Source organism: Tribolium madens, unplaced genomic scaffold (genome assembly GCF_015345945.1).
Source record: "Tribolium madens isolate multiple individuals breed KSU strain unplaced genomic scaffold, Tmad_KSU_1.1 Scaffold_19;HRSCAF=116;Tcas5.2_LG9, whole genome shotgun sequence".
NCBI classification, from domain to species: Eukaryota; Metazoa; Arthropoda; class Insecta; order Coleoptera; family Tenebrionidae; genus Tribolium; species Tribolium madens.
The window spans coordinates 6,909,863-6,923,957 of NW_025400983.1; the positions used below are offsets into that span (position 1 = coordinate 6,909,863).

Here is a 14,095-nt window from a genome sequence, read left to right on the forward strand (position 1 = left end):
AACTAAGCAAAATCGACCAATAAAAGTTGTCATAAAAATTTACACCCAAAAACGCTAAGAAACATATGGTGTTTCATTTAAAAAAACACAAGTTTGTATTGTAACTTATTTTTGAGACACGCTGTAGAGTTGAAAATAATTTTAGGCGATGAACTAGATTAGTATCTATCAATGACCTGTATATTTTTTTTTAATTTACCATTTAAAGGTCACTAATGGACTTTTTCGACTTGCTGGGACACCTGGATTTCCCCGGGCCTTCATAAAGGCAAACAAAGTTTAATTTAAAGGATTGTTTTTTTAGGTAACACTTTTTTAGGTAATGTAACACARCATTCGTTTTACGCCAATTCAAACWCACCTTATATTAACTGATTTTTTATATGTTACACAATCTTAAGGTCGATTAGTATCATTTGGTTTAAAAATRGGATAATTACATCATCATGAAATATTTTATTAATTCAGGTAGGTAAAAAATAATTTGACAAACATTTATATCTTTAATCGTCTTCAAACGATAAAATTTTAAGGCTGTAAAAATCAGCCATGTAAACAGCTTATTGGACAACACTCTGGAAAAGATTTGCTAATGTCTAACCGTTTCGGAGTACAGTTGGGGTCCTCGTTATAAACAGGATTACAACTAAAACATAAAAGTTAAACTCAAAGTTGAACTTAAAGGAATAATTTGAAACCCATAAACTTCAATTTGTCCGGTAAATCTGCATTCCAAAGCAAAACAATATTGTTTTGCAACTTCACCACCAATATTCACATCTTTCAATACTGGGTCCATACATAAACGCTCATCAACTAAATTTAATGCAATTAAAATTTTTTACAAGGATGGTATTGTTGGTAAAGACTTACCTTTTTTCCGATCAAATGTGATTTTACGCGTGACGCTCATTACAGGATTGCAATAAACATTTGAAACAAATAAGACTAGTATCACTCCCAAAAACACATTCATTGTGTTGAACTGCACAATTGCTCCTTGTTTTCAATTTTTATAGTTTTCGGTTGGTATTATCGTAAAAAGTGAATCACAAGAATGCAGTAGGTACAAATTTTATCGCCAATTAAAAACATATTTCTTAATTTGTTTTTGCTGTTAATTAATAAAGTGACTGTACTTCCTTGCGATGTACAGGTTTTTCCCTAGTATTTAATCTTGAAATTATTGTCTTTATTTTTTTGTTTCTTTAGTAAAATTCAAATTACTTCCTACCTCTTTGTCGAAGGTTTTGAGTCGATTTAATAAATCAGTTTTTTGAAAACCAAATTAAAAATCCTAAAGTGTAAATAAGCCAAAAAACTTTTGCTCGTATAAGCGAAGAAATTTAATCAGGATTTTAAAGATTGTAAAAAGGCCAGTCAGTTCAGGAGAGTCACAGATAACAGTTATATTTATACAGGATGCGCCAGAACTCGCGCCCCAGAGAAAAYTGCCATATAAGGTAAGATACTAGGAACATGGAAAAAATGTTAAAAAAATTTTATCTATAAAAATTTCGAAGTTATAAGGKTTTAAAGTTTGCACTTTGACTCTATTTATTTCTGTTGGAAAAATAATTTTCCAAGTTTTTTTGCTATAGGCTATTAAAAGAGGAAACAAGGAAGCTGTATCCTAAATTGTAACTCTGTTCAATGTTATTTGTGGCGTTTATTGACAAAATTTTTGTCCCTTTACTAAATAATTGTAACAAAACATATACAAGATCATCAGTATCATTAAATAGACATAAAAAATGTCAAATGTCAAAAAATAAATGTCAAAATTTTTTGACTGATAGAATTTTTTAAACATTTTTTTCATGTTCCTGATATCTTACCTTACTTGAAAATTTTCTCTRCGGCGCGAATTCTGGCGCACCTGTATAATTCTAGATATGACTCTCGTCTAAGCAATTGGGTTTTAAAAATGCCCTCTGGCCCTTCTGGATTATATAATTGTGGCATTGCTGCAATAATTTTGCTTCCTTGTTTATACATTCAGTTAAATATTTTATTCTTATTATAAATAATGTATTAAAATCTAAATTACTAAATTAGTTCCAAGTTCCAAGATAAAAAAAGGGTTTATATCTTAGATATTCAGCTTCAAGTAAAAAATGTACAAAGCTAGTGGCACTAGTCCGGCTTTCATCATCCTAATTTGGAGTTTTTAACAAAAGATTGAAACGTGTTTCTGTGCTTATGTGGTTTTTAGAGGCTATTGTGTCTATTATTAACCGTAAAATGGTAGTATACAAATCCTACAACAATGGCTTATTTCACTAAAGCATTTTTTTTTTGAATTTACGATTTTTACTTTACAGTAAAAACATWCAAAGATACTCCCTCTTCGAGTTAASTACAATAATAAAATTGGTCCAGATTTTAAAGATTAAAGAATTTTGGTTCTTTAGTAGAGACCAAACTTAAATAAGCGGTATATTTGCTACAAATACTTATTTTATGGTTTTTTTATAGGACCTTTTCTAGATTGTTTGCTAAGTTTATAGAAAATGTTTCACTAAAAATTTTTTGGACAAATTCAATTAAAAATCAAAAGTGCAATTCCGTTGAGAAATGATTGTCAATAAAGTGACGATTTTCGCAAACGTATTCAGACTGAGAGTAAAGAGCAACACTAATAATTAGCAAGAAAATGAACAAAATAACCGCTTTAAAACTAATGAAATAATAACAATGCTTATTGTATAAACAAACACCACGCGTCAGTGTTGAGATTTTCAAAAATGTTTAATAGTTTAATCAGTGCAATTAGTAGTGCAAAATATCGAAGTAAAAGTAAAATTGCTCAAAAATAGAATTTTCACTCCATGGTTGAAAAGTAAAACTTTTACTTGTAACATTTAGTCATAAAAGTGGTCACTTTTATAAGGTTTGAGGATAAAAAAATAAATATAAGTAGGTGTCTAGTGCCTTTAAATAACATTTTAAGGAAACAGTTTTTCGTTTAAGTAAATTGTTTATTTTATCATTCATATAACACTAAAAACCAATTCAGGCACAGACGATTCGACAGCACTCTGGATAAGGTTTTTTAAGATCCACCGGCTTTTGCACACAATTTGGCCTGCTCAAAGCCACGATACCACAACTGAAAAAACAAAATWATCTCAAACAATACAAACTAATTTAAACCTGATGTGTTCCATCCATCCAGTAGAATCGCAAGTCATTTCTGCACATTTTCCAGGCATTGATACTACAGCACCGGCTGTTAAATGCCCGACTTTTTCATTAAAGCATCCCCCAGGTTCTAAAATTTATGGCGTTTGTAAATTTTTATAAAACTTGAAAGAACTTACTCCGGTTTGGATGGGGTTTATATCGTGCAACTGCAGCTTCAGTGTTAAAATTTAGCAGGAAAATGGATAAAGCTAGTACCACTATCAAGATTGCTTTTACCATCGTGACCTCGATTTTTTTAACAAAACTGAAGAGTTCCTGAGTTTATATAATTTTGGGGACTGCTATTTTCGATTAACAATAAAATAACCGTAAGGTCGTATAAACTGTATAAAAATGCAATAACAATGTTTTATCACGACAAAATTAATTATTTTTTGTAATAACCACTATGGTAATGGTTATAGAGGTCGGAAAATACATCATTTCATCCTTCCCTTGGGAAGTGATTTATGTAGGACTGCCAACGTTACGATCAACATTGTTAGAAAGACAGATATTTCATTATTTAAACTTTATCTCACTTGTGAATAATATTTGATTTCTATCACCGAAAACAATGGTCTAAGGTAAAAACTCAACCTGTAAGATAAAAAAATAAAATTTTTCGAAATTTTTGTTTGTTTTTGAGTTCTACAAAATTTTTTATTTTTTTAAATGGTAACATAAATTGCGATTTTGTCAAAAAAATCGCATAACTTAAAAACAAAACATGATTTCGTTTTCAAAAAACGATCACATTTTTTATATTACTTTAATTTATATTAATTACACTGCCCAACAAATTTTCTTTTATTTTTTGTGATTGATCTATTGACACGTGTATCAGGGTACATTAACATCTCTAATTACGAATTTGATAAGAAAAATTCTCCATYACGTWCAGATTTTAAGTTACAGGAAAATAGTTTTCTCAAATTTTATCGTAAAAATTGTTTATTTCAAATAGAAATTAATTAAATAGACGACGAAAAAAATTAATTTATTCACTAAACAAAAACAATGTTAAAGATGTATAAGATTCTATCATAAATCTGTTGTAGATGAGTTTTTTGCAAAAGCTGACTTTTTTTTGTAGGGTATTTTAACTTCCCTTATCAGGAACCAGCAGTAATCCCCCATCACAGCTGGATCCCATCTCCTTTGGTACCTCTTTTCCATCGTCAATATATCCTGGTGGAACCTTTCCCCTTGCTCGTCACTAACGGCATCCAAATTTGGGGGAAGAAAATTAAATGAGAATGGAGAAAATGAATTTTAAGTGTTTCGTTTTTCGGCAATTTTGTCGAGCATACTTACATATATACGTAATATCTTAAAATGCCTAACTTTAAAATCTGACGTGCTATGGAATTTTCTTTATCATTTTTGAGTTTAGCACATAGAATTAAACAAAAAACAACTATTTTCTTCTCAGTCACAAAATGTTTGTTGGCTAGTGTTATTATTTTTTGGAGGAAAATGATTTTTTAAAAATCACTTTATATTCACCCTGTTTACAGAATATTCTTTTTTGGACTGTAAAAACTAATGTAAAATTTTTATGGCTTGATCAAACAAGATTTTATATTACAACATTAGATTCTTATTTTCCCTTTTTATTTATTTCATGCTAACTGAAAACTTATAACATTTAAATCATCCGAAAATTAAAATTTAATGTTGAAATAAAACAAAAAATATAAAACGGTCATAAACAAAGATTAATTTTTTTGCTTTTTTGATATTAACATTTTTATAAACATATTATTAAAAAAAGAAGCTTTCTGTATCAATATTTATTTCATTAGTTCATTAGTAATGATAATTACATGTAGTGGTTGCCCATCTCGGGACAGTGTATTGGACAACACTCACGCCAAGGCTTCCAAGGCTCTAATGGTTTCTCTTTAATACATCGCCGGATACCTTTGAAAATACGTGGTCCACACCTAAATAAAATTAAAATAACCGAAATAAATAACTATATACGTGTTATCTTACTCAAAAACTGTCACACTTCCATCAGGATGGCATTTCAAAGACATGCATTTGTCTTTAGGGTCAGTTTTTCCTACCGAAAGATGACCATATTCTTCGTAGTAACACCGTSCAACTTCTGATTTAAAAATTAGTAACGAATTGTTACAAAATATAAATGAAACTTACTTCGCAAAGGATGGGGTTTGTGAAGAGTGAATTTTACATTACCAGCGCCAAAARTAAGTTTGAATATGTAGAAACTTAAAAGCAGGATTGTTAAAAACAACTTCATCGCTCTTAGATGTCTAATTTTTTAGATTTAGGACTTGATATGATGCATTATCAGATATTTGGTAGTAGGTCATAAAAGTAAAACTAAATTTTGGAAGCACAARTGTTTTATTTTACTGTTTAAATACCAGATYTAAGTTGCAATGATAAAAACTGAAGCAATATAAAGCGGTCATAAATAATAAGGATTCAGTTTTTTTACTTTTTTAATATTATATTAAAAAAGAAGCTTTCTGACTCAAGATTTATTTGATTAGTATCTATAATTACATATAGTGATTGCCCATTTCTGGACAATGAACTGGACAACACCTACGAAATGGTTTCCAAGGTTCTAGCGGTTTCTCTCTAACACATCGTCTCATGCCTTTGAAAATACGTGGTCCACACCTGTGATAAGAAACATAAATTCATTGCAACTAAAAATTGTGAAATCACTCGAAAAGTGTTATACTGCCGTTTGGATGGCATTTCAAAGCCATACATTCTCCCTTAATATCAGTTCTCCCTACGGAAAGGTGACCGTATTTTTTGTTGTAGCACCTTCCAACTTCTGAATGAAAAAATATATTTACTTGGGATTTTTTATAAAGCAAGAAACTTACTTCTCGAAGGGTGAGGTTTCAGGAGCGTCCATTTTATACTGCTGCGAGCAAAACTAAGTTGCAGGATGCACAAACTTAAAATTATCACTGATAAGAAAATATTCATCGCTTTAAAAACTATTTTGAAAATAAGATTTTCAATTTACGAATGTGTCTGACTTTGTAGTGATAGTAGTCGAAACAACAGTAAAACTTATTAAATCGTGAAGTAGTAATAAAAAATATCTATTTTTATGTGTCTCCAAAAAGTATTTGATGGAATAGGTAGTATTATTATATTTTACAAATAGAAAACGAGAATAAGAAACCTATCTAAAATTAAAGAGATCGACATCTCACAGTACCTTTATAATTTAGGAATATTAGGATAAATTTGATTAAAGTTGAGTCTTAATAATTTTTTTTTTAATAAAACTCATGTCTAAAGTGGCGTTTATAACACTAGTTACATAATATACTATTTTATTATACCTGCATCATAATCCTAAATTAAAACATGCTGCTTATAACACCCTGAATTTTAAAGTTGTCTAGGTAACAAGAAATAGTAAAATGTCTGAACCAATTACAACGTGAAAAAATGTGGTTAGCAACTTAAACTAGTAACCGTCTCTACGAAAACGATTCACAAACAACCTTTGATAATTTTATTGTGTAAATCACCGCCTCCTTAATGAAATGTATCAATATCCCGCCTGGGCATTTCGTAAAAAATGCATTGGAGAAGTGATTCCGATTTTTTCTTAGTTACGGGGGTTACTAAGGAAAAACTGAATGAGTTTTAATTATTAACGAAAAATAACGCAATTCATAAAAGCTGGGAAGGAAGGATACAACAAAACTAGATACGCCAGGGAGAATTGATATTATGAGGTTGAACCCTTTAAGCTAAAAAACTGGATTTGTCAAAAATTTTCCCCAGATTAAAGCGCCAACGGAAATCAGTTGAACTCAAAAAATGCCCAGGCGAGAAAAGGATTATTTGTATGGAGACGGCGATGGTGTAAATACACATTTTTTCAATGCTCATAAAAGATCGTAAATGGGCAGGTATAATAAAAAATAGCGTATAACACTCGTTTATAAGTGCCTTTAAAACACTTACGACGTTAAAAGCACTCTGCTGACGCGTCGTGCTCTTAAACCCGTCGTGCATGTTTTAAAGGCTTGCTTATTAACTAGTATTATAATATACCTCTTATGAAATCGACGAATTTTTTTGAAAAATTAACAAAAAAGTCAATTCCGTTTCAAACTTTGGAATTTTATTCCTTTTGCTTCCTTTGAACCTTCAACCTCAATCACAGTGGTTGAAAGATTTGAGGCTAAGCCCAAATTGGTAGGTGCTTATAATCTTTAAATATAGTTCTCCGTTACCAAAACTCGTGAAATTTATAAATAATTTTATTTAACTTCACAACATTAAAATCACAGTTTAACTTATTACTGTTAAAGTCCAATACGTCCACACGTTCAGAAAAAAATACAACTTAAAAATTTTACATCCACTCAAACGGAAAAATACAAATCAATCGCTAAAACTAAAACTGTCATCTGACGACCTAAGAGAAATAGAATCGGACCTCAAACAAATTTCATAGTAATTATCATAATCCCTGAGACTCGTTTTCGTCTTCGAATAGCAATAGTCCATAACGAGAACCCCGTTACAGTGAGTACTTGGAAAGTCAACATGAGGCAAATCTTGGTAAKTTTCAGTAGGTTGTAGTTTAATATCATCAGGCGGTTCAATCACTTCGAAACTATCAGTCGCTATATTCCAAACGAACCAACAGTGCGTCGTGTAATTTTCCGGCTTGCCGTAGTATGGTTCGACCGTTTTTAGAGTACCCATTTTAATCACAGCTTGACATACGATGTGTCCATCTAACGGACAAATCTGCCAACAAAAAGAATTTCAACCAACCATATCAAKGCACTTGATCACTTACATAATTCAGTTTAATATCGTAATCCTGACAATGTAGGAATTCAAGAAGAGAGTCGCTGCATAATTTTTGAGCGCGTCTTTGGACAAATTGTTCACAGTCAAATGTTCGCTGAGTGACGATTAGTTGCATTTCAGTCACTTGATCCACTTTAAAATCGGGAACGACGTCCAAGTGTTGGTCAGTCAGTGTATGGACAAGGAGAGGTATCTCAATTGGAATATTGTAATCATCTAAAATTGCAAAATTCAGATTTTTCTGAGAAGTCGAGAAATTTACAAATTGGTCACAATTTAGAACTGTCAAAYTTACTTTTWTAATTTTACACATTAGTGTGCAACACGAATACTGGAAAATAAAACAGGATAAAAGAAAAAGTGAGAGATATTGGAGATGAGTGTAGTGTGGTGTTAGAGCTAGCTAAGAGAGAACAAGAAAAAATAAACAAAAACGCAAATGAATAATAATAAAAGAGGAAGAACGAAAGTGTAGAATGTGAGGAAAGAGATAGGAGACGATCGAGCSTCTGTTAAACGAATGATAGAAAACAAAAGAAAGTACTGGATCAAACAAATAGAAGAATAGAATGCATGAAGAGGAAGAGAAGAAAACAAGTTTACGGAGAACAAGGATTACTATTTATTATTGTATCTAGACGATGCATTCGTTTCCATGTAAAAAATAGCGTAAAAAATAAAACGAATAAAAACATATAGATGATAGTAGACAATGAGAGAAAATAACAGACAATAATTGATAAAAAAAACAGGATTTGCAAATTCATAAATAAATTTGTTATGTGCTCAAAATCTGTTTTTTTAAGCGAAAATATAAAAAAAATCCAACTTTATCTAGGTCAGTTTTTATGTTACTAGATTCCACAAAATACTTAAAGTAATATCAATTAACTTTAAAAATAATTATTTAACTCAAAAACAAAAAGTAGTAGCACAAATTAGTACCATTGTTGTTTAAATAAAGTGGTATTTTGACTGTACAGTTGGAGACAAAATACTTTGGTCGTCAATGTCACTTGAGTGACATTAAATTGTAAAGCATGCTTTAGAACTGTTAACCTTATTTTTAGCTAYTGTCAATCATAGGTGACAAGTTGTATATATTTTTGATAGGAAAATATAACAGCTGTCATTACTTTGAAATTGTCATTTATTTTAACGTTAAAGCTTGAATTACATTAAAGTGTCAGAAAAGTATTTTGTCTCCAATTGTACAAACCATCGAAATTATTAAAAAAAATATTGCCGCATGCTATTTCGGTCGTCAATATCAGAAAAAATATTCTTTAATGTCTAAAAATTTGCAATTTACCCGTTGTGACTGATTGTCTCAAAAAGTCAAAAACATGTAGTCTAAAGTCGATTGACTTTCTATTATTACTGACATTATTAAAGTTAAGTAAATGCTTCTACTCTAATAGTAAAAGATAGACGTAATTTAGATTTTATGAGAATGAAAGAGACAAAACTATACTAAAAGCTTTTGCTACATTTTATTCATACTACCACCTATTATCGCTCAAATTTCAAATTACACAAAAAATATTTTGTCAAAAAATGAGATTGACGGCCAAAATAAAAAAAAAATAATTTTTTTCGTTTTACCCCTGTAAAAAATTTAGTGCAGCAAAAATTAAACCTTAGAGCGATAGATTTCTAAAGTAAGAATTTTGAAATTAAAATAATAAACTTGAGATGGCGATAATAAAAAAAAACATTTTTGTTAATTTGGATTTTTAAAATGATATTTAAAACTCTACTCTTTGCGCGAAAGTCTTAATTAAGCAACTAAAAATCTTTTTTTTTTTTTTTTGGTTTTAAAGCTTCAAATACCCTGGAACCTTTGATTAATTTCCAGTTCTAAAATAGACCAATTTGCATCTTTGCACATTACAAACCTCTACTTTGCCCCGAAAGCAGCGAACTGTTCTCGAAATCGCCATTCGAGTACCTCCTCACGACCTTTTTGATCCACCTCGGCGTCTCGGTCTTGGGATCTACAATCAATAACCCGCTTTGCTGAGAAAACCGATCGACTTGGGCCGAAAAATTCCCCGGCATTCTCAAAATCAATCTCGAATCCGAATCCGAACAATCGCTATCTAAACTCGGCGAATACACATATAACTTCCGCGCCGATTCTCTCGGACTTATCGGCGACTTGGAATGATGTGGCGAATTGCGAATCGACGGACAGTACAAATTCCGCGCTCCTCCGGGCGAAAACTGCCCATTTCGCGAATTGGGCGACTGCATCGGCGAATGCGGGCTTAAAAACAAACTGTTAAAGTCGGGCGAGCGAATACAGCGACTCTGCGAACGGTGCAGATACCTCCTCTCGCGCCGGAGCGAATTGAACGGCACGATATTCTCGCTATTATCCTCCGAAAACTCGTACTTTTTCTCCGCGAGTCGCTTTTTCCGAAAAGAGCTCAATTTTTCGCACTTCTCGTTCTCTTCAATAAACTCGTACGCTTTTTCGGCGATCTTTTTGTCGATTTTGTTTTTCTCGGCCGACTTTTGCACGCCCGAACTCTGCGGTACTGAAAACAGATAGTCTTTGCTCGTGTTTTGTAACCGTTTGAAACGCGGATCGACGATATTCTGGACTAAAGTGTTATGATAACTTTTCCCCGTCACGTTTAAAGGCTCACAACTGATGTTTAATTCGTGAAAAGGTTTGTTACATTCGTTACCTTCCAAGTCGTACTCGCTATTAAAGTCCTCAAGTATAGCATCGACGACGCTATTCGTACCGAAATGCTCGCTTGGAGATTCCGACACTTCGCTAAAAGTGTCGGTAAAGTTAGATACCGATTGAGAGGGTAATTTTGAGTCGTCTTCTTTTACGAAATTTGATAAATTTACGCTTGACTGAGGTGGATCGAGGGTCGTTACGTTTAAAATGTGGATGTGGTGGCCGGTATTTATGACGAGGTGGTCCGGGTAGGCCAGGGAAATGTGGGGGTCGAAGCTGGGGCTAGGTTGAGACATTGAGAACACATAGTGCAGGACGAAGCCGTGTTTCACGCACCAACCTTGACTCACAGATTCTGTAAATGAATTTCTTATTTAATTTTCCTACATCATGGGAGTCTTACCGTCTCGAGATAAATTTCGATGGCAATGTTTGCAACTCTTTGGAAACGGGAGAGTGATTATGGTTATGTACACCATGGCCGGGCTTGTGGCCCTAAAAATCATTTAAATTTATGCTTTTGTCTCTTGTTTATTTCAAGAAGAAGGGTTTTTACTCACGCCAGGCCGTAGCACAGTAATTTATGTGGATCCATTGGAAATTGCATAAACATAATTTTATCCAGAACCCCCAACCCTCTCAAATGTTTAAAGATCCCATGTTTAGAAACATATTTCAGCTTTTCTCCAGGTATGAACCTCCACAAGTACAATTCATACTCATAAGAACCATTAAAGAATAAAGACGGTGCAACATGGTTGATAGATTCAAGCGGTCGTTCCGTAAAACTTAGAAAATACTGTCCACACAACGTGAACCCCATAAAAACGTGATTCCTGTAACCAAAAAAACACAAAATCAGTCCCTTCTTAAGAAACGCAACTTTTAAAGCTCGCTTACATCGTTTCATAGTCTTTAAGTAGGGAACTTAGGCCAAATCTACATTTATGGTGTATATTGTTAAATATTCTTTCAGTCTTAGCTTTAGGATTCTTCGTAAACCTCCCGTAAATCTAAAATTTCCGCAATGAAAACATGATGTTTGAGGTTAAGTACGAGTCTTACTTGTCTATTTATTAGATTCTTAGCTACGTTGGTGGATTTGTGTCTTTGATATAATTTAAAACTGTCACTTTTTGATTCATCACGCGAGTTGTACTCTCGTGGTATCGAGAATTGAGATAAATCTGAAAAAGAATCTTCAGAATTTTCATCGTCTGACACCACCACCGACATGTTGTTTACTTCTGAAAAATCGGAGGTTGTGATTGGATGAGAGGCCGCGAGGCGCCATGTTTATTGGTCCCTTTAAAGATTTAAACTCGGTTTTTGAATTTGGCACAAAAGCAATTAAATTAAATAAAAAATTTAAAAATTATTTGATTGTGCAAGAAAAGTTGTTATCACAAAAAAAAGAAATGACAAACATCAAATAAATTACACTTCTAGTGTAATTTGTACGCACGCAACCAACTCTACAGACCTGAGTACTGGGTATCATATACGCAAACGCTAAGAATAATTTAAATTTTCTCCTTAAAAAGGAAACTTTATACATCAACAATAAATTGAAGTTAAATAAAAATTTTAATTCAAAAGTAAAATTAAAAATTTTTAAATAATGCGTTCTGTGCCTTGTACTTTACAAAAATTTTATAAATTTTGAATATAAAAAAAAATCATAATTTTTCCCTCTCTCACTCTTTAAGAAGTGAAAAAAATATAATTTCAGTGTCAGATACCAGAAACATGAATAAATAAAGCTTCATCATCATTTACTAACAACAAAGCTTCAGCCATTTGTCTTTATTAGATTTTTAGCCCCCAAAGTGGGTCAAAGTCATTAAATGAAACTTCAGACGATTAACATGCAATTCATTGATATTTGATTAAGTATCAGAAAGTTTTATTTTATTTGCAGAAATGTAACAAGCAATAAAAAAACATCAAAGAAATTATTTGATTCATTTGAGCTAATTATTTTGATAGGTACGTAAATGTCTCGATTCTTTTTTTTTTGGTTTTTAATTTTTTTTTTGCAAATTCCATTTGTAATGAACAAGTCGCTCGCTTTTCACATCTAAATTAAAACGTCCAGTTATGTAAATAATAACTCACATGTCACTGAAATTATCACGAAATGAACGATTATTATCTGATAATTGAAGGGACTAAACTACAGCCTTATCGGGTGATATACACAAACCCAAATCGATACAACACTCACTTCATGTAATTGTTATTTCCACTACCTCTCTGTTTCTCCTCATTACACTCAATTCTCGTCGACATATAAGAGAAATTTTGTAAACTTAACGCCAACATAACACATGTAGGTACTTAATTGTTTTTAATTTTATTTTGTGCCCCTTCACAATATTGCAAGGTTTTATAAATAAAAGGAATAAAAAATGTGTTTATGAGATGAAAGTCTAAAGTAATGCGGCAGAGTTTCTTGTATCTAATTTAATAAGCGATTCAAGCATTTCAACTTTAATATTAATCCGAAGAATATAAAATAAATGGAATGGGGTGGTAAAAGATCAAGAAGTTTTCAACTGGGTCAAGCCAGTAAGAAATAAGAAATTTTTTAATTTAAACACTTGATTATATTTCAGAAGAGAAATATTAATTAGTTTTTTTTATCCAAGATTAAAATCGAATGTGAGTAGAATCTGACTCTTATCTTCCAGCATTTTCAAAGTATGAATTAAGTTAGGTATATTTTATATAGTTTTATAAATAAAACTGAAATTAAAGCAGTTTTATTAAACGTAAAACCCAAAAATGAAGTAAATTCAAACCCAAATTTAATACACATTCAATAAAAAACTCTCTGTATAAAACAGAAACATAAACAACCTGAATAAACGAAATACCGAAAACCGAAAAAAGTATAATCCAAGTAAATTTAAAATAAAAAAAATCCTGTTAACACCAAACCCAGAAATCAAAAAAATAAGTAATCAAAAAACTGAATCTAAAAAACTTGAAAAAACCAAATTTTCAAAGTTGAAAAGAAATCAAAAAACTGAATCTAAAAAACTTGAAAAAACCAAATTTTCAAAGTTGAAAAGAAATCAAAAAACCGAATCTAAAAAACTTGAAAAAAACAAATTTTCAAAGTTGAAAAACTAAACTGTTCTTAAAATTTTCTTTATAACATGGAAAACTAGATAATACAATTTTAAATATGTAAAAAAACATAATTACAACTTGAGCAGCTTCAATTTAGTTGTTAAAATAAACCATTCCATATTCAATATATCGTTATCGAAAAACCTCAACAATGCAAGAAGTCTATTTAAACTCAAAAAAGCTTAATAAAGACAGAAGCAAATTCAGATTTCCGAAATCCTCTAAAAAAAC

At 31.5% G+C, this 14,095-nt stretch overlaps 4 protein-coding genes across 4 annotated transcripts; all 4 read right to left on the minus strand.

Annotated features, from left to right (window-relative positions):
- Positions 1-441: 441 nt before the first annotated feature.
- Positions 442-3,453, minus strand: LOC123010373. Its single transcript, XM_044407228.1, has 6 exons — positions 3,324-3,453; positions 3,157-3,274; positions 3,028-3,112; positions 874-1,006; positions 699-816; positions 442-646 (listed from the first exon to the last, which is right to left on the minus strand). The coding sequence occupies exons 1-6, from the start codon at positions 3,424-3,426 to the stop codon at positions 544-546; spliced, it is 660 nt and encodes a 219-aa protein (XP_044263163.1). The 5' UTR covers positions 3,427-3,453; the 3' UTR covers positions 442-543.
- A 1,558-nt stretch (positions 3,454-5,011) lies between these two features.
- LOC123015606 lies at positions 5,012-5,458 on the minus strand. The gene is made up of 3 exons (XM_044415426.1): positions 5,353-5,458; positions 5,188-5,302; positions 5,012-5,135 (listed from the first exon to the last, which is right to left on the minus strand). The coding sequence occupies exons 1-3, from the start codon at positions 5,456-5,458 to the stop codon at positions 5,012-5,014; spliced, it is 345 nt and encodes a 114-aa protein (XP_044271361.1).
- A 236-nt stretch (positions 5,459-5,694) lies between these two features.
- Positions 5,695-6,228, minus strand: LOC123015568. Its single transcript, XM_044415354.1, has 3 exons — positions 6,063-6,228; positions 5,896-6,010; positions 5,695-5,847 (listed from the first exon to the last, which is right to left on the minus strand). Exons 1-3 carry the CDS (start codon positions 6,166-6,168, stop codon positions 5,724-5,726), a joined length of 345 nt encoding a protein of 114 aa, XP_044271289.1. The 5' UTR covers positions 6,169-6,228; the 3' UTR covers positions 5,695-5,723.
- A 1,224-nt stretch (positions 6,229-7,452) lies between these two features.
- On the minus strand, positions 7,453-11,962 carry LOC123012551. Its single transcript, XM_044410561.1, has 7 exons — positions 11,792-11,962; positions 11,627-11,739; positions 11,287-11,562; positions 11,130-11,221; positions 9,927-11,081; positions 8,015-8,244; positions 7,453-7,962 (listed from the first exon to the last, which is right to left on the minus strand). The coding sequence occupies exons 1-7, from the start codon at positions 11,960-11,962 to the stop codon at positions 7,591-7,593; spliced, it is 2,409 nt and encodes an 802-aa protein (XP_044266496.1). The 3' UTR covers positions 7,453-7,590.
- Positions 11,963-14,095: the final 2,133 nt, after the last annotated feature.